The sequence below is a fragment of the Myotis lucifugus genome, unplaced genomic scaffold, assembly GCF_000147115.1.
Source record: "Myotis lucifugus unplaced genomic scaffold, Myoluc2.0 scaffold_11, whole genome shotgun sequence".
Taxonomy (NCBI): Eukaryota; Metazoa; Chordata; class Mammalia; order Chiroptera; family Vespertilionidae; genus Myotis; species Myotis lucifugus.
The window spans coordinates 10,330,489-10,349,705 of NW_005871059.1; the positions used below are offsets into that span (position 1 = coordinate 10,330,489).

At 43.4% G+C, this 19,217-nt stretch overlaps 1 protein-coding gene across 5 annotated transcripts in view; it reads right to left on the reverse strand.

The window, feature by feature from the left end:
• The window catches only part of HECA (hdc homolog, cell cycle regulator), a 43,204-nt gene that overhangs the window by 5,556 nt on the left and 18,431 nt on the right, over positions 1-19,217 (reverse strand). For 4 of the 5 annotated variants that reach the window (XM_023750188.1, XM_023750189.1, XM_023750187.1 and 1 more), the window contains 2 exons: positions 6,935-7,975; positions 786-1,021 (listed from right to left, as the gene is read on the reverse strand). In XM_023750188.1, coding sequence (XP_023605956.1) covers positions 786-1,021; positions 6,935-7,975 — 1,277 coding nt within the window. The remainder of the gene's footprint in view (positions 1-785; positions 1,022-6,934; positions 7,976-19,217) is intronic. The other variant, XM_014451863.2, reaches the window with a different exon arrangement.

The following is a 19,217-nucleotide window of genomic DNA, read 5'->3' on the forward strand; positions in this document are numbered from 1 at the left end:
AAAATCTCTCTCCGACCCACGAAGATCAAGGAATTATACAACAAAAGCTTGTTTTTTCCAAGCACTTGGAAATAAACCAAGATATTTCCAAGGATTTTGTTATCTCCTGTGTTTCTATGGACTTATTGAGTGTTTTTGCATGTTACTATTTCCCTGTTTTGCTGGTGACAGCTAAATGTCAGATGCTCTCTGAGCAGTGCTAACTGCCTCTTTCATGTCAACCTCAAACACCTTACAAGGCAGGCAGGTCCTGGGTAACTGTACGGGTCTCACCGGAAGGAAATCCTGTCTGTTACAAAAAGTGAAGCTTTCTTCTTCCTTTTAAATAAAACTTTGCTTATTAGAAACTCAGTACATGTTAACTATATAAAACATTAGAAAATGTAAGTAAGCAAAAAGAAAACTAAAGAACCGCTCAGCATCCTACATCCAGAAACCAGCTGGTAACTGGATAGCAGACTCCTTTTTATGTTCATTTTTGACAAATGGGAACATTTATACTCCTTAGAATTTTTTAACTTAAAATACTGAAAACATTTCCCACATACTTAATCACTACTCTACAATATCCCTTTTCGTGACTGCATAGTCCAGTGACCACTGCAGCAAACCCACCACCACTGCTGCGCTTTGGGGGAGTGTCTCAAATGCTCACTACTCAAGCAGCTTCCCCAGGCCGTCCGCCTCCCCACAGTGACTGCAATGCTGACTCTAACTCCTCCATGTTCACCTGGGGACAGAAGCCTGATGTCACCAGTGCTCGTTCTGTGGGGGTCAATACCAACCTGACAGCACGGAGAGGCGGCCAGGATGTCGTAGGTATACATGGTGCCCAGCTGGTGCCAGCTGCCGTCCCATCGCGACTTACACTTGATGCAGATGATCTTGTGAACCCCCTCCAGGCAGTCCACGCACACCGCGTACAGGTGCATGAGTCTCCCTGTGCACAGAGACACAATGCTGAGGGTGGCCATCAAGGAAATCCCCTTTTGTCTCCAAAGGGGGTTAAAAATTGGCACATCTATCAATTATAAGCAAACATTTTATCATTTGGATAAATATAAAAAGCAAAGTAGATATCACGTGTCCCCAAGTTGTCCTTTTGGAATAATGATAAATTCCAACTACTGTCAATGGAGCATGTACTTTAAGTTCAATATTTAAGTTTAAATATTGCTTCAATTCGCTTTTCCAAAAAATGCTGCCAGATTGCCAATACAGACATCCAAACTCGAATGACCAAGCCTCAGGTGCTCAGAACCAGCCTGTGGCCAACAGGACTTTCTGCACAGAAGCCTACATGTGGCACACAGAGACTGGACCGGCAACACTGGTCTGTACTCGTGGGCTCTCTCACCCACTAACAAGTCCCATGATAAAGTCAAAAGTCTGTCCTGGCACTGGGAGCCCAGAATTATACCACAGCCAAAATTGCTATGTTAACTGTCCTTGTCCTCAAAATCACTCAGCCATCACCATATCTAATTTAGGAACCAGAATTATATCTTACTTGTAAGTGGTATTTTAAAAGGAGTTCAATGTCTTGTTATTTACTGGGCTCTTAAAAGCCACATCCCCATTCCTCCATTAGTTATTAACACCTAAAAAAAATGCCACCCAGTTTATACGGAAGGCTTAGGTTAGGGTTCAATCATTGGGAAAGAGAATGTACAGGATCTGCTGGAGTGATGAGTAACAGCAACAATGCTGCTCTCTGGGTGGGGATCAGGAAGTTCCACTGTGCTACTAACTACCATCAGGAGCACACCTGCTCCTAAGTGGCTTCTTAGTCAAAATGTGCTGTTCGCTGCCTTCAGCCTGACCATGGCCCATCACTCCTCGGTGCTAAGGACCAGCGTGCTCCTTAAGCTGGAGAAGGGTGTACAGTAGTTCGGAGATCCCTTTTACAGCATTTTGTCTCCTCTTTGAGGACTAGGTCTTACTCATCCTTGTAGGCAGAGTCTAGCATAGTGCCTGAAATGTGGAAAGCACTCCACAATTGTATGTTGAATGAATGGATGGGGCATTTCAATAGCCAAAGACAATACACCCTTGGGGGCCTCCATGTCAAATCTGGGAAGGGTGGTGTGAGCTTCTGGCAATACTGTCCACCTCTGCTCTAGGGCACTGAAAATAAAAGGTCGCACATACCATCCCCAGAGTGTCCCGGGATCATTTCAGGATGTTAATTCAAGCATCCAGAAGATTCTAGATAACACTTCATCCCGTTTCCCTCCTGGACTTACTGTAATTCTCAACTATGCAGACACACAGGCAGCTGCTAGGAAGGGTCAGAGCAGGGACAGACAAAGGTCAGGTGTTGGTAGCAATGACCCTAATGATGAGGTTGACAGGGAGCTTTTGCTGAGGGCTTACCAAGGGTCTGACACTGTGCTATGAAGCTACCTGAAGCACTGCACTTACTAGTAACCCTCACAGCAACACTATAAAGAAGCTATTATTGTTATTCCCATTCAGATAGGAGGAAGTGAAACTGAGAGAGTTTGAGTGGCTGGCCCGCGTTCATAAAGATAATGAGCAGCAAAGTCCAGACTTCAATTCACATTTGCCTGACGCTTAACCTCTAGACAAACTCCTGCTGTGGACTGAGTCTCTGGATTTGTTTCAGTTACTATTATACATTGTCCTAAATACAGAGAAGTTTACATTTCTGAACTCTAGGGTTGTGAGATCAAGCAGAAAGTGGAGATTCCTGAGAGAACAGTCACCTGTGGTTCTAAGTGGAAAAAAGTACAATAAAAACTTCCTCACTAGATCAATCTTAATAAACATTCAAGTCAAACAAAAATACCTAATCAGAGGAAGAGTCAGAGAACAGAAGCTGGAGCTGGAGCTGGAGGCTGGGGAGGGCAGTGAGGGGTAAAGGGCATGGAGAAGGGGTGACCATCCATACGGCCAGCACTGAAAATAACAGTTATTTCAGCAACATATAATCAGCTGCAGCCGGGAACCTGTGGCCTGGAACGTGGCCTTTCTACTGGAGTTGAACATGCTGTGAGGAATACATGGCCGGGACTCTGATGGCAGAAATGATTTACACTCGTTTGCTATAAAAAGGACTGCATGAACTTCTCCGAGATGAGACAATAACAACACTGGCACATGTCAAGGCGCCCCAGAGAACATGACAGACATGACAGAGCTCTTTATTATAGCTTGAAAGTGCATCTACAACCTGTTCTCCATCTATGCTCATTCTCCACTCTAGAACCTCTGCTCAATCAAATGGTTCTCTCCAGCTTTCTCACTGCCTCATTTTTTTAAACCACTATTCCTCTGCACACTGCTTCCTCTCCTTAGCAACAATCACCTGGTGTGGCTAGAACCTCTACCTAAAATCAGTCTACCTTTTGATATATACCTTCACATTGCCTCTGACTACGCAGGCCAAAGGAGCCCCTTGTTCCTAGGAAATTACAGGACACTTAATGTACGTAATAGCCAGATGTTACTAGGTCCCCTTGTGGCACTAGAGTCATAGGCCAGGGAATTAGTTATATTTTTATAAAAGCATCATACATCTTAAGGTTATAAACCGATAAAAGGTAAGGACCAAGAGTACCCAGCACATGAAATTCATAAGTTTGATTGGCTGATGAATGAATTAAATGAAAAGAATTTGTCCATCGTGAATGGAAAAAGAACACTACTACTCTCATGTACCCTCCACCCTTGTACCCTCATTCATCTTCATAAAGAAAATTTCCAGCTTAAAAATGGAGACTAAAGGTGTTTCAACTTACTACCCTCTAAAATTATCCCCAAACAGTATGAAGAACAAGAAAAACACAAAAACTCCGTCTTCTGTGAAACTAAGAGGTATCTCAAACCTGAACCAGACTATGAGGCCAGAAGTTGGATGGAGGAATGGTAAATGGTTTACCTTCAAATTGGACAGCGAGCACAGGGAGAGTGGAAAGAAGTGCTGAAAGGGAAGGAGTGGGGTATACAAGTAATCAATAGTCTATACAGCTTTTTCCATCAAGAAGCAGAGTCTATTTCATCATCCCCTGAATCTGGGCTAGTCTTACAACTTGTTTTGATGAACAAAATGTAATGTTACTCAGGTCCACGCTTAACTTTCTCCCTCCTGGGAATGCCATGTGGAAAGCCCAGGCAAGCCCACTGGGAGGTGAAAGGCACTACAGAACAGGGATGCGCAATTCCAGCTGAGGCTTCCGAAGCCAACTAGCCTGCCAACTGTTAGATGTGTGGGAGAAGCCATCCTAACAAACAATCCATAGAACTATGAGAAGTTATAAATCACCAGTTTTAAACCACTAAGGTTTGGAGTGGTTTGCTTTATAACAAAGGCCAAACGACACAGGGGATTGGGTGAAACTCTAAAAAAATGCATGAGAACAATCCCTGCAACTTCAGCTTCCTACCCCACTGAGAAGGAAAAGAAATTGCATCCATGAAACAAGAACAGAATACTATTAAAAAGAGCTCTTAGAAATTATAAATATGAGAACAAAATCTTTAAACTCAGTATAAATACTGGAATATAAAGTCAAGGGAATCCTCCAGAAAGCAGAATTAAAATAGAGATGAACAATAGGGCCAAAATATAAAGAATAAAGGTAAACCAAAAGTAATTTCCCCAAACTTAAGACCATACGTTTACAAAGTCAAGAAAGCACCCTGTCCAATGAATGTAAAAAAGAAAGACCCATATCATGGTGAAAATGCAGAATGCTAGGGAGAAAGAGAAAATCTTAAAACCCTCGGAGGAATAAAGGAGAAGGAGTAATATTAAATAATATTAGACTTCTCAATAGCAACCCTGGAAGATAAGAGACAGTGAAGAAATGCCTTAGAAATTCTAAGGGAAAAATAACTGTAACTTGGAAAATTGTAACCAGCCAAACAGCAACTGAGAAGATAGACTCAAGATATAATTACACTTTCAAAATCTTAAAACATCTATTTACATGCTCCCTTTCTCAGAAAGCTCATAGGGGATGTTTAGCAAGTTGAGGGAATAAACCAAGGAAAAAGAAAATGTGGAGTCCAGGAAACAGAAGATAAAAAAATAAGAAAGAATTAAAGAAATTCCTAGGAGGGCAACTATGTAGTCTAGCAGGTATTGCATGCACAAGGACAGACAGGAGCAAGAAGATGAAAGGTTCCATGAGGGAAATTTCTAGGGAAAAAAATCCATAAAATGTCAGAAGTATGTGGAAATGTTTTTGAAAGGCAGTTTGTATTGCTGCTGGAGAATGAGAACAACCAGCCAAAGATTCAAAAAAGGCTTAGCAAATGGAACATGAAGCAATTATTAACTTCAACAAAAATAAGAGGTACTTCTATATAGGAAATATAAGTACCTATACATCTTGGCTCAATACTAAATATTTCCATACTAATGGTTTAAAAAAAAAACATTAAGGATTATCCAAGAATCCTATGTAATAAAACCCTAATATGCAAATCAACCTAACGGCAGAACGACCAGTCACTATGACGCACACTGACCACCAGGGGAAAGACGCTCAACGCAGGAGCTGCCCCCTGGTGGTCACTGTGCTCCCACAAGGGGAGCACCGCTCAGTAAGAAGCCAGGCTCACAGCTGGTGAGCACAGCGGCGGTGGCGGGAGCCTCTCCTGCCTCCACGGCAGCGCTAAGGACGTCCGACTGCCCAGGGGAGCAGGCCTAAGCCATCAGTCGGACTTCCCCCAAGGGCTCCCAGACTGCAAGAGGGCGCAGGCCAGGCTGAGGGACCGGCCCGAGTGCACAAATTTCATGCACCGGGCCTCTAATTGTGATATATTATCCTGAGAGAAAGAGTCAATAGGTAGTATCTAAAATTGGGAGGATGAAGATAACAGTTTTAAAATATGATGATAAAAACCTGAAGAATCACATAAGATTTAAAAGTCTCTGGGAACTCAGATAGCAGGGATTGGTAGGAAGAAGACAGGTGGGGATGTCATTTTCACTACAGGCCTTTTTAACACACTTTTTAAGTTATAAAGACATATGACATGCATCCCATCTTTACATAAATTCAGTAGTGTTACATGCATTGACAGACTGCTCACCTCTGCCATTCAACATATGGTTGAAATGTCCCTAAGTCTTTTTATGTCATCCACAGCATTAATAAACTCCCACCCTTCACCACCAAGGTAATATCTGAGTCTCCAATAATCCTCCACGTTCCTTTTGTTGCTATCAAGAAAGTCTCGCCCTAACCGGTTTGGCTCAGTGGATAGAGCGTTGGCCTGTGGATTGAAAGGTCCCAGGTTCGATTCCGGTCAAGGGCATGTACCTTGGTTGCGGGCACATCCCCAGGAGGGGGTGTGCAGGAGGCAGCTGATCGATGTTTCTCTCTTATCGATGTTTCTAACTCTCTATCCCTCACCCTTCCTCTCTGTAAGAAATCAATAAAATATATTTATAAAAAAAAAAGAAAGTCTCATCTTTCATAAATGTCAAGATTAATTCAAATAATCTACAAACACCCTGACCCTCTCCAACCCCTACTTTCATATGCTTACAAGGATCAAAGAGAATACTAGTACATACCTTGCTGGGCACATTAACACAGGTTTCAAAGGCAACATTTTACAGTGAGTGACATTTTTATGCAATTTCTTCTCTTAAATTTCCTCCCAATTATGAAAAACTATACACCAGGAATCCTCTCTTCAAATTGCAATAGAACAAACACATGAAATTACCCACCAGGACAACTGTTCTAGGGGCACAGTGACATTGGAGTAAAGCAGACCTCCACCACCTCCACCACCTCCCTGGCAAAGCGGAAATATTCACATGTGACCTAGCCCCTGACTAGAACAAGAAAGCACCATCAGTTAACACTAAGCCAGAACAGAGGCGGCCCATCTTGTTTGCTTTCCAGCTCTCCACAAACAGAAAGCAGGCAAGGTGAGTGAACACCTGTACCTTGAAGGTGACAAGGAACATCATATTCGATCTCATCGTGTCTCGATGGGCTTAGGAACAGAGTTCCGTCCACCAGTGGGAACTGTTCGAATACCGGGAGTGCCCGGTGGCACAGGGCACAGTTTACAACGTTTCTGTGGCTGGCACTGAGGGCCGCAAGAATGAACTTGCGCAGATCCTCGCCCTGGCCCATTTGGGCATCGTCTTCCATCCGCACGTGGAAAGTGTTCAACTTATGCCTGGGGATGTGGGTGAGGAGCTCAGAGAGGTCCAGCCGCCGCAGGAACTGTACGGGAGTGTCAAAGTGGCCGCCCCTGTGAACTGATAACCCACCCGGACTGTAATCAAAGTGGGCATTTCGGAACACATGGCCCCCAGCCATGGCCTTTTTGTGAGGCTCAAGATGGATGGCGTTCTTTAAGAATTCCCCAAGGTATCTGGAGGAGCGGGGGCCGCTGAAGTGGGCAGGGGAGAGGATGGAGTAGCCGGTGGGCGGGGACTGGCCGGGGGAGCCACAGGGGGAGCGGCCCCCGTAGGCCCCAGCGCTGACCGCCTTCTCTTGGGAGTTCTGCCGGTCCATGGAATGCCGGCGGGGGAGGTCATGGTTCAGGCCTTTCTGGGGCTTGTTCGGGGGCCTGCACTTTTTAGCCTCCTCCACCACCTCGCCGGGAGGCCTCCCTGTGTTCTTCTCCGACCCTGACTTCTTCTTCTTCTCGTCCTGCATCCGCTTCACCTGGTACCAGTCCGTGTCCTTCTTCAAGTGGCCCTGTCCACAGCGGCAGGAGCAGAAGCGGAAGGCCAGGTCGTAGCCCTTCTTGGTCCACATGTTCTGGCGGCACTGCTTCTCATTCCAGCTGCGGGCCCGGCCGATGCAGTTGAACTGGACCAGGATGCTGCTCTCCCACTCGTAGAAGCACTGCAGGTGCATCCAGCTGCTGTGGGGGCAGTGCTCGTTGTTGCACACCACCTTCTGGTAGTCGTCCTTCTCCAGGTCCACCGGCCTCCCGAAGCTGCAGATCAGGGGCGTGGCACAAGGGGCTTCTGGGGAGAAACACAAAAGAGACATTCAGTCCACAGGATGAGGGGTTCCCAGCTGACACCAGGTCAGAGATCAAATCCCATAGTAGCCCATTCATGCCAAAGGTACAATTTTTCTGGTATCAAGATTTCCACCAGGATTTATGGAGACTGGCGTTCCACTGGGTTCCTGCTATTTCAACGTCCATAATGTTTCAACAGGCCCCTTTGAAGGCTCATTCTGCTCCCAGGTGGGAACCACTGTGCCATGCTTGGGTTAGAGTTATCTGTTGTAGCTGAGAAGCTAAATGAGGACTGTAAGCCATAGAGCCCCTTGGCAGAGCTGTTTTAGAAATCTCAACCTGGTGGCAGTGTGGGACGTGAGTCTGGAAGCAGGGAGGCCAGAGGAAGGGGGCAAGGCGTGCAGTAACCCAGGTGAGAAATGACAAGGGTCTGGGCTAGACAGCAGCAGGTGACTCCCAGTGTTGAAGATGAGCAGATGCTGATGGACGGCGAGGGACAGGTTTGGAAGAAGACTTGGGGCTGCCCTGGTCTGGGCCTTCTGAATTGGAAGTGCCTGTGCACCACCGAGGTGGAGAAAGATGTGAATGGAGTTCAAGAGAGCTGGAGCTGTGGATACAGATGTGGAGCCATGCAACCAGCCAGGGAGGTGTAATCCCTGGAATGTGAAGAGTGGAAAAGAATCCTGGGAAGTGACATTAAAAGGCTGGAGAAGCCAAAACCGGTTTGGCTCAGTGGATAGAGCGTCGGCCTGCGGACTGAAAGGTCCCAGGTTCAATTCCGGTCAAGGGCATGTACCTGGGTTGCGGGCACATCCCAGTAGGAGATATGCAGGAGGCAGCTGATCAATATTTCTCTCTCATCGATGTTTCTAACTCTCTATCGCTCTCCCTTCCTCTCTGTAAAAAATCAATAAAATATATTTAAAAAAAAAAAAAAAGGCTGGAGAAGAGTTCTCCACAGAGACTGGTAAGGAATGAACTGAGAATTCACTGGACTAGTCAGGAGAGAATTCTATCAAGGCAGTCAGATAAGGTCTAAGAACAGGGGACTTGGACTGTCCCAGTGTGCCAGGTAAGATCAGTGTTTCTCACTCTGCACTACTCTGGACATTTGGGGCTGGACAATTCTTTGTTGTGGGAGTGGCCTGTGCACTGCTGATGTTTAGCAACACCCCTACTAGATGCCGGTCACACCACCCCAACTGTGACACCCCAAAAGGTCTCCAGTCGTTGCCAGATATCCCCTGGAGCAAAATCACCCCCGGTTGGGAACTGCTGGGTAAGGCAAAGACGGAGAGTTCCTCCCCAGGATGAGCAGTGAGCCAGTCACTGACACCTTAGAGAGGACAGTTCTGGTGGGATGATGGGGGACAGGTGCAGTAAAAGAGCAGCAGCAGTACCGATGACCCTCCAGATACGCCTTAACCACAAGTATAACTATTGAAGGAAGGAAAGAGGATGGGCGGGGTACACAAAGGCTGAGGCATAAGCACGTTCCTCACTGGGGCAATGAATGCCAAAAACTCAGGGCAGCTTGAAGATCAGGAGAGGGAGCAAGCTACCAAAAACCTCCACAACCTCACCACTGCCCATTGAATTACAAATTCTATTTATCCCACCAAGCATCCCCTTCAATGTGAGATTCTAGGACCTCAGCAAAACAACCCTAACCAACTTGACTCCGTCCATGCCTGTGACCACTGTGGGCTCCCCATCTACCTCTTGGGAATCCACAATCCTTAATCTTCATTGGTCCAAATCCCACTCCCCTAGTGTAGCAATTCACAGTATGGGCTCTGTAACCAGACTGCCTGAGCTGGAATCCCAACAGCACCACGGATGAGCTGTGAGCTCACGAAAAGTTACTTAACTTTTCTTTGTGTCCGTTTTCTGTGTGAAAAATGCATGTACCTTACATGGTGGTCATAAAGATGAAATATACCCATCCACAGGTGGTGCTTAGAGCAGGGCCTGGCACAAATAAACCTCATCCCCTGCTTTCCAACCTTCAAGATCCACCTCTAGACACCCATGTCATCAGGAGTCTCCTCTTCCTCTACACCCTGACCCCGACCAGCACCGTCTGGTCTGAACCTTACTTGAGTCCCCATTCTGGTCCCCACCAGGTGATGACTCAGGAGAGGACATCTCTGACTCGCCTTTGTGTTCCTGGTACCACTGGCCCAGGCCATACACACATCCGGTGCCAAATACAGTTGCATTAAAATGACACTGGCACATGAAAACCTATGTGACAAGCAAAGCAGAGAAGAGAGATCTGCAATCCTAGACAAAGAGAAAAGACCTGAATGTACAGAAAAGAAGTAGAAGAAGAGAGTGGTTTGCAAACTGAGTAAATTAACTAATCACCAGGTCTATGACCTTTAAAATGTTAATGAGTGAATTAAACAAAGTTCAGTTGCTTTTATCTTCAGTCCTTCAGAGGAAGAGACTTGAAGAGATGTCTCTGAAATAGAATGGCAATTATCAGAGTGATATTAACCCAAGACTAATGAAATCAAATTTTAAAAGGCCCTAACTATACTTTGCATTCATAATATCCAAAATTTAAAAATGTAAATGTTAAGATTGACTTGGTATTTCTTTAAAAGGTATTTTCACATAAAAAAAAAAAAAGGTTGACTAATACGGAAAAAAATCCTATTTATATCTTTCCCCAAAAGCTGCAAATGTATCACTAAACCAATACTGAGCACTTCCTGCATACCAGGTCTTAGAAGTAGGAAAGACGGCAAATCCTGCTGAAAACTCTAACCCATTCGATGTTCATCTTTCATGGTTTATGTTAAGGTTTTTCTGTCTTATTGTATCTTTTGAAAAGCTGTTCTTTCATTCAAACAGAAGGCGGAAAGTGGAGGGTAGGAGGAAGAAGGGGAGTAGCTTCCTCCTTTCCATCTAGGCCAGCGGTTCTCAACCTGTGGGTCGCGACCCCTTTGGGGGTCGAACGACTTTTTCACAGGGGTCGCCTAAGACCATCGGAAAACACATATATAATTACATATTGTTTTGGTGATTAATCACTATGCTTTATGTTCAATTTGTAACAATGAAAATACATCCTGCATATCAGATATTTACATTATGATTCATAACAGTAGCAAAATTACAGTTATGAAGTAGCAACAAAATTAACTTTATGGTTGGGGGTCCCCACAACATGAGGAACTGTATTAAAGAGTCGCGGCATTAGGAAGGTTGAGAACCACTGCTCTAACAGAAGTATATGCCTGGATCACAGAGGAGGTAACACTCCAAGTCCCTGTCCCTGTAGCCTGGTCTGTGATCACCACAGCCATCCTCACCAGCTTTCTACCCTCCAAGACCCACAACGAGGAGTCCCCACCCCAACCTGCCAGCCCAGCTTGTTTACAGCTCTGCCACTTTGATGTGGCCTTGTGGCTAGACCTCAAAAACAAAGACAAAGCCAAGGGCTTGTTTAATACCAAATACTTTGTGCAACAGACACCTACCCCTGCTACACACCTCCAGGATAAGGGCAAGGCTCCTAGGATTAGGTGAGTCACAGGGTGGGCCTTGGGAACAGTAGAGAACTGCTGACAAGGCTTCTACATCTCACACAGCATTCTGAGGAGTAGGTTGGCCTCTACCCTCAAAGACATGGTTTCCTTTGAGGTTTGGTTCTTAACTCCCTGCCTGGCTCCCCTCTCCCTCCCCCTGTCTACACTGCAGAGGCATCTAGAAGGTGCCTAGTTGTGATACAAATAATACAGTAAGTGATAAATAATAATACAAGATTAAACTCTGTGTTTCGTGTACTCACAACTATAAACCTACTTTTGCCTACTCCTGTATATGTGGAAACACACTGTAAACTGTCAAGTTGCATAAAAACCTTTCTATGCTATCTTCAGCATAACTGCATACCTGTGTACCTGGCTCCCCAACTAAATGCAAATTACTCCAATATATTTCCTACTTTTTCTATCTAATGTTTTAGACACACAACAGGTGTTTAGAAAGTCAGTAAATAAATGAATGCTATGCCTTTTTAAAAATTTCCTAAATAACCAAAACATATAGGAAAAGACTTTGTAATTGTAAGAAACAGCAGTGGTGGCATTCAGAATGACACGTGAAAAATTAGCAGCATTACCGAAACACTGGATTGCTTCCTGAAAGCTGTCTCTAACTTTACAAAAACCCAGCTCTTAAGAATAGCTGTCCCATAAAAGGAATACAGGTTGATATGACACAACTAAACCGTAAATGGGGGAGCGGAGGAGAGGGGAGAAGGGAATCCCACGTTGACAAGGGCTTGTACCACATACATTAGTCTAAGCTGTGATAGCTTGAATAACAAGCAATATGGGAAAATGTTCCTTTATGCAGTGTCAGCAATTTTTAAAAATGTATATAAGCCCTCAGTGCCAGTTTTTACAGCTTCACCATCAAATATTCAGTATTCAGCATCTATTTGTCTCTGCCCAAGTAAAAATAATCAGGGCTCACCTCATCCTGGGCAGCAATCTCAAATCGTTTGAAGTCTGGACAACAGGATGACTAGGCTGAGGTCACGAGGGCAAAGTCTGTCACTCTCCCCAGCCTTCACATCCTCTACATCTGCCCCCACCTATTAGAAGGGGAGTATCTGCCAGTAATCATTTACACTGGCTGCCCAACAAACACAATCCCCTTGACAAACGTGCTCACACTAACAAGCACTGTAAGCCAGGCGAGGCCATCTTCAGCTTTTTACCCATAAAATTAAATGTTTCATCCCTCTTAAAACAGTTGCAAGCATCAGGTAGGGAGTTTGGCGGGGAAGAGGGGTGAGGTAGGGACTTGGACCTACTCATCCTTGTAAACCCACTACTGTGAAAACCATATTAGTGTTTCATAAATGTTTTGTGGAAGAAAAGTATGGCCCAATCAGATTCAGTACTCCAGGTGACCGCATGCTGGAGAACACAGCCTGACTAGGTCCAGATGAGCTCTCAAGAGACCTTCTATAGACTCAGGTCAGATGAGCTCTCAACAGACCTTCTAGACTCAGGTCCAGATGAGCTCTCAACAGACTTTCTAGACCAGTGGTTCTCAACCACTGGTTGAGGGGTCGAACGACCCTTTCACGGGGGTCGCCTAAGAACATCGGAAAACACATATATAATTACATATTGTTTTTGTGATTAATCACTATGCTTTAATTATGTTCAATTTGTAACAATGAAAATACATCCTGCATATCAGATATTTACATTACGATTCATAACAGTAGCAAAATTACAGTTATGAAGTAGCAACGAAAATGATTTTATGGTTGGGGGTCACCACAACATGAGGAACTGTATTAAAGGGTCGCGGCATTAGGAAGGTTGAGAACCACTGTTCTAGACTCAATCCTGAAATTCTTTTTGGGGCAGAGCCTGGCCCTCTTCCTCACTTCCTCAAACTTAACCTAATCTATTCCATCCTCCTTTGGTAGCCAATTACCAAACGCAAATATCAGGGGTTTTGAACACGTACTTTATTACACGGATCTTTTCCATACTTTAATTCCTGTTACATGGGAACACATCTCCTTGCTTGCTGAACAAGTTCCACTCAGAGGAACTTCACCTCTAGCTTCCAGAGAGGCCACAGAGCTTGGGCACTGAGGACACAGACTCTGGAGCCAGCCAACCTGGATCTTACTCTCAGCTCTGCAACTTACTTGTTCTCAGATTTTGGCAAGTCAACCTCCCTGTGCTTCTGTTGTCTAACGTGTAAAAGGCAAGAAGAACAGTATCTACCTCAAAGGGTCCCCATGAGGATTAAAGGAGTTAAGGCCCTTTGAACAGCCTGGCATATAATAAGCAATTATTAAAAGCCCTATCACCTGATGTGAATACATTTAGAATAAAGCTACAATCAGGAAGTGACCATCCAATCTCCACACATAAATACTAGTAGGTTCAAGAAATACATTTCTTCCGCACAACAAGCATGCACAAAACAATTCAATAAATATTTACTGACATGTTTTAAAGAAACAGAAGCAGAATTCTCTTCTTCTAACCCCTTAAAGATGTTCTCCTCAATGTCAGACAAATAAATACATTGTTACATGTATTTTTCAACCTAAGTGATCTTTTCCAAGCTTAGGTAACAGGAATTCATAAAGCATGGTTGCATTTGATTCATGGGACATGCTCCTGAAGAACTTAACATAATTCAAGACATTACCCCACAGTCTGGGGGTAAAGTGTGGGGACGGCATCCTCCGAACACATAAATCTGCAGTCGCCATGCTGTCCGGTGCTTTACCGATGCTTGTATTAGCAGCATTAGTTCTAATAGTTCTCAGTTGCATCTCATAAACTGACAGCATGGCATATCATGCTGATTTTCAGCACCAGTATTAGCACACTTGGATATTTTGAAAGTTATAATAATGATCTAAATAACAGTTCATTCTAAAATAACACAAATGTCACCAAAGTCCTTGAAGTTCAAAAAAAAAAGAACAACAACAAAAACAAGTGTTCACATACTGCCAAGGGTTAGTAGGTTTTTTTTCCTAAGAAAAGGTGAGGCCACTGGGTAACGGAGCATTTTTATGATTCAGTCGACCTGCTAACTTTGAAAATATGAGATGGCTTAATGCATAATTTGGGGAAATGGGTCCGTTGAAATTATGCACATAATGCGAAGCTTCTATTAATATTATTTATGTCATTAGTTGAAATTTGCATAATTCAATTTGCAAAACATGGGCTCACACTGTACTAGGAAATAAATTAGCAGGCTGCCTTTTCTCTTGTCAAACCATGATCTTGAGGGTACGGGATCAGGGAGAACTCACCGCACCCTAGCATTCCATGTCCTGCATGCACTCACCTGAAGGAAAGGTAGGTGCAGAGGCTCTCAGGACCAAATCACAGTCTCCTAACACAGGAACAAAACTTCAGATACATCCTATTTTCATAGACTCCAAAAAAACCTCAGATCATCCTTCAGTGCTATTTTCTAATTTTAAAGGATTTTTCTTGCTTCCTCTGAAACACTATAGAACTTGATTTGTTACCCTTGTCAACGTCCTCCCCTCTGCCAGCACAGATATTCAAAATGTGGCCATAATAAAAACTCCTAAATCATATTTTTATATGTGATCCCTATTTACCACCTGAGTTACAGCACAGCATTCCCAAAACGTCAGCCTGCTTCCTCTCTCTTGGTGGGCCCAAATGGTACCTGGAGACCAAAGGCCATGGTGGAGTGGACCCCTCCTCTTACCTCTGATTCCCAATGGCCTCAGCTCAAAAGACGAATGACTTTACCTCCTCCCCAGCCTGTCCAACAGGTAAAACATATGGCTGCATGATTAGCTGGCAACATGGGTCATGTGCAGACCAGGTCACAGAATACAAGCCATAACTCACTGCTGTTCAATACTTTCCAAAAGCTCTACTGAGGGAAACAAATTTTAAGAAAGATTTCATTGATGATGTCCACACACTCCTTTAGATCAGATTCCAGTGGGGAGGTTTGGCGTGCAGTGTGTCTTATTAAACCAGTACAAGGTTTTTTGTCATGAAATGTAAATCCAAATGCCTTTTAGGTGCAAGTACTCTCTGATCATCCAGGCCTCCCCCCGCCCCCGAGCCCCACTCATGTATTTATTTATGTGCCAGGACCATAGAGGTACTTGGGCACGTGACTCCTGTGCTAGGAAAACTCTGTCCCTCAGTGAAGCCAAGTGCCACAGAGCTGGTTACCAGGACCACAATGTTCCATTCCCTGGTCAGACTGCTTTTAATGACGTGAGCAAACCCAATAAATTTGTTTTATTTATGAAAGGGTATTGTCATGCACATCGTTCAGCATTTTACAGTGTCTTAGAAATGGCTAAGTGATGGGTGTTGCTTTTTTAATCAGATGGACACTGCAGAACATACCACTGCTTCTGTCTGCCTCATCCCTCTGTGTGCTGGAAATCTGAAAGCCAAATTTGTCACCTACCTCTTGTAATGACTCAGGACATCCACTTGTTTTCCTAATAGTATTGCCCCTATTACTAATATTCTCACATTTATTATTTATCTTATAGTATTACATGTATTTTTGAAAGCCACTTTATTTATGGAAGAAGGAAGGTACAAATGATCAAAACAAAAATCCATTTGTCACCTCTTCCCATAACTTTCAACTCAGTTTTGCCTACTACATGTTAAGCTGTACTTGACATGTACCAAGGTTCTCCGCTCCCTCTTCACTTTCCAAAGCCTGTAGAGAAGGGTGGGAGAAGTGAAAGGGGAGGCAATGCTGACCCACTGGTGCCAAGAGCCCCACAAACACAGCACCTTTCCTGAGCGGCTACCCTCTCTGCCACGCCCCGTGCTGGCTCCTCAGAGAAGCACCTGTGGCACAAGCACAAGAGCACATGAGAGCTCCTGGTCCTGAAGGCGCTCACCTCACCCGTCCCACACCTCTCACCATCTCCCCTTGGCTCAGCTCCCTCAGCTTCACTCTGCCATTCATTCATTCCTGGGCCTCCACCTATTTCCATCTCACCTGCTTTCTCTCTCAGCTCTTCTCTCAGACACATCTTAGGCTGGCTCCTGTCACTCAGTGCTCTGCCAGCCAACTGAGTCCCCCACCCCAGTACTTCTTGCCCCATCTGGTCCATGCAGGTCCTCCCAAACCCCACCCATGCAGGTCCTCCCAACCCCCACCTGCTCCCAGCCTCACTGGTGATACTAAGACATAGTGAAGTAGGCTTGGATTCTTCCCAAATCTACCCCACCTTGTCTTCTTCCAAGGGGTCCCTTCTCCTTGGCTGTAACCTACAAAGCCTAGACTCCTTGGGATGCTGTTATCCTCCTCCCTCACCTATCAAATCTGCGAGTTCATTTCCAACAAATATGAAAAGGAGAGTCCCATATTTACCTGTGAGACTAGATCTATGAGGAGAGGCAGAGGAAAAAGCAATGAATGGAGAAATGACAAGAGATAAAGATGTGACCACATAATCTGAACCTGCTGCTGGATCATATCACTATTGACAACTAGAGTCCAACGGATCCCATCTTCTTAGGATGGCTACTTAGGAAATGTCAATGTAACAACTTAGAAATATAAATTAAAACCACAATGAGATATCACCTCCCACCTGTCAGAATGGCTGTCATCAATAAGTCAACAAACAAGTGTTGGAGAGGATGTGGAGAAAGGGAGCCCTCATGCTCTGTTGGTGGGAATGCAGACTGGTGCAGCCACTATGAAAAACAGTATGGAGGGTCCTCAAAAAATTAAAAATGGAACTGCCTTATGGCCTAACAATTCCACTTCTGAATACATATCTAGGGAAACCCAAAACAGTCATTCAAAAGAATATATGCACCCCTATGTTCATTGCAGTGTGATTTACAATAGCCAAGATATAGAAGCAACCTAACTACACATCAATAGATGAGTGGCATGAAAAGCTGTGGTACATCTAGATAATGGAATGTTATTCAGCCATAAAAAGGAGATGAAATCTTGCCATTTGCATCAGCATGGATGGACCTAGAGGGTATTATGCTAAGTGAAATAAGTCAGACAGAGAAAGACAAATGCCATATGATTTCACTTATAGGTGGAATCTAAAAAGCAAAATAAATGAACAAAAAAAACAGAAACAGACTCATAAATAGAGAGAGAAGACTGATGGATATCAGAGGAGAAGGGGTCTGGGGGACTGGGTGAAAAAGGTAAAGGGATTAAGCACAAATTGGTAGTTACAAAATAGGCACACAGATGTAAAGTACAGCACAGAGAACACAGTTAATAATATTGTAATAACTATGTATGGTGCCAGATGGGTACTGGAAATACTGAGAACACTTATAATCTATATTATGATCAAACCACTCTGCTGTACACCTGAAACTAATACAAATAATATTCAATGAAATTGCAATTGAAAAGTAAAGTTTTTTTAAAAAATTTTGAAAAGAAATGTCAATGTAACAACTTAATAGCGAGAATAACAAACTATTGCTCTTATCTGGGCTTTATTAATGGCATTAGTAATTATAATAGTAACTTGTTTTAACCAGTTAACTGCCACTATATTTTGAATTTAATTTAAAAAGGTCCGCTGCTTGCGTCTATAGACGCTTATGGCGTACAAATGGTTAGTAATACAAAAAAGTCATATTCATTGGTAAATTAATCCTATAATGTAGTCATATATAAGAATTACAAGAAAATAATATAATTCTTAAATATAAGAATTAGGAAAATTATATATGTATACTCATATATAAGAACTATAAAAAAATAAGTTTATAACAGATGTCAATTGAAATAAGGCACACATATTCATTTATGTACATGAGCTATGAATAACTAGATATAGCCTTATCCCTGAAATTTTATACACATGTACATGTGTACATATTATGCACTACTCTAGATGCAATATTATTTCCACGGTGAACAAAGAAAACCCTTGCATTTTACTTTCATTTGCTTTAATACAAAAAATCCAAAATGCTCTTTCATAGGAAAATTGCTTATTATCTTCTTATACTTTTTGCAAACAGAAAACTATGAAACAAAAAGAAAAGACAAGGGCTTGAATTTATTTTAAATCCAAACTAGTCCTCAAAGGCGAGTTATGGTTTCACTAACCAGGTTCTTTAACAGTTAAATTTTAATCTCATGATCCCTTGTGAACCCCAGTCATTTTTTGCCTTGATTACAATTGCCAGTAAACAACTGTTTACTTTTTGGGTTGCCCTTTCTCGTGTCACTCTTTGAATGTTGACCAGCTCAGTGATATTTGGAATTCTGAGCACCTTCTCTAAGACACTAGTCAGCCCTTGCCTCCCTGCTTGGCATCAATGCAAATTCAGGGCATCTTCTCCTGGCAGTGACACAGGATTCTGAAGCTTGCCAGTCTAGCAGGTTTGCTTCATCTTTTTTCAAACACTGGAATAAACAGAATGATGAAAAATATAGAAGAATATACACAAATGAGTATTTGGAAACAGAAAATATTGATAATACTCTATGCATGTGATGACATCAGCATCCCCAGTTTCCTCTTTTCTGTTCCTGGAATGAATGTATATTATTGCCTTAAAAAAAAAAAAGCCTTTGCATTTTTCAGGATACTAATAAACTTGTTTGGGCAAATGTATGACTTTTTTTAAAAAGCTATCATTTAATCAGAACCCTGTTCTAGGAGACATGTGGCTCAGTTGATTGGAGAATTGTCCAGTACACAGAAAGGT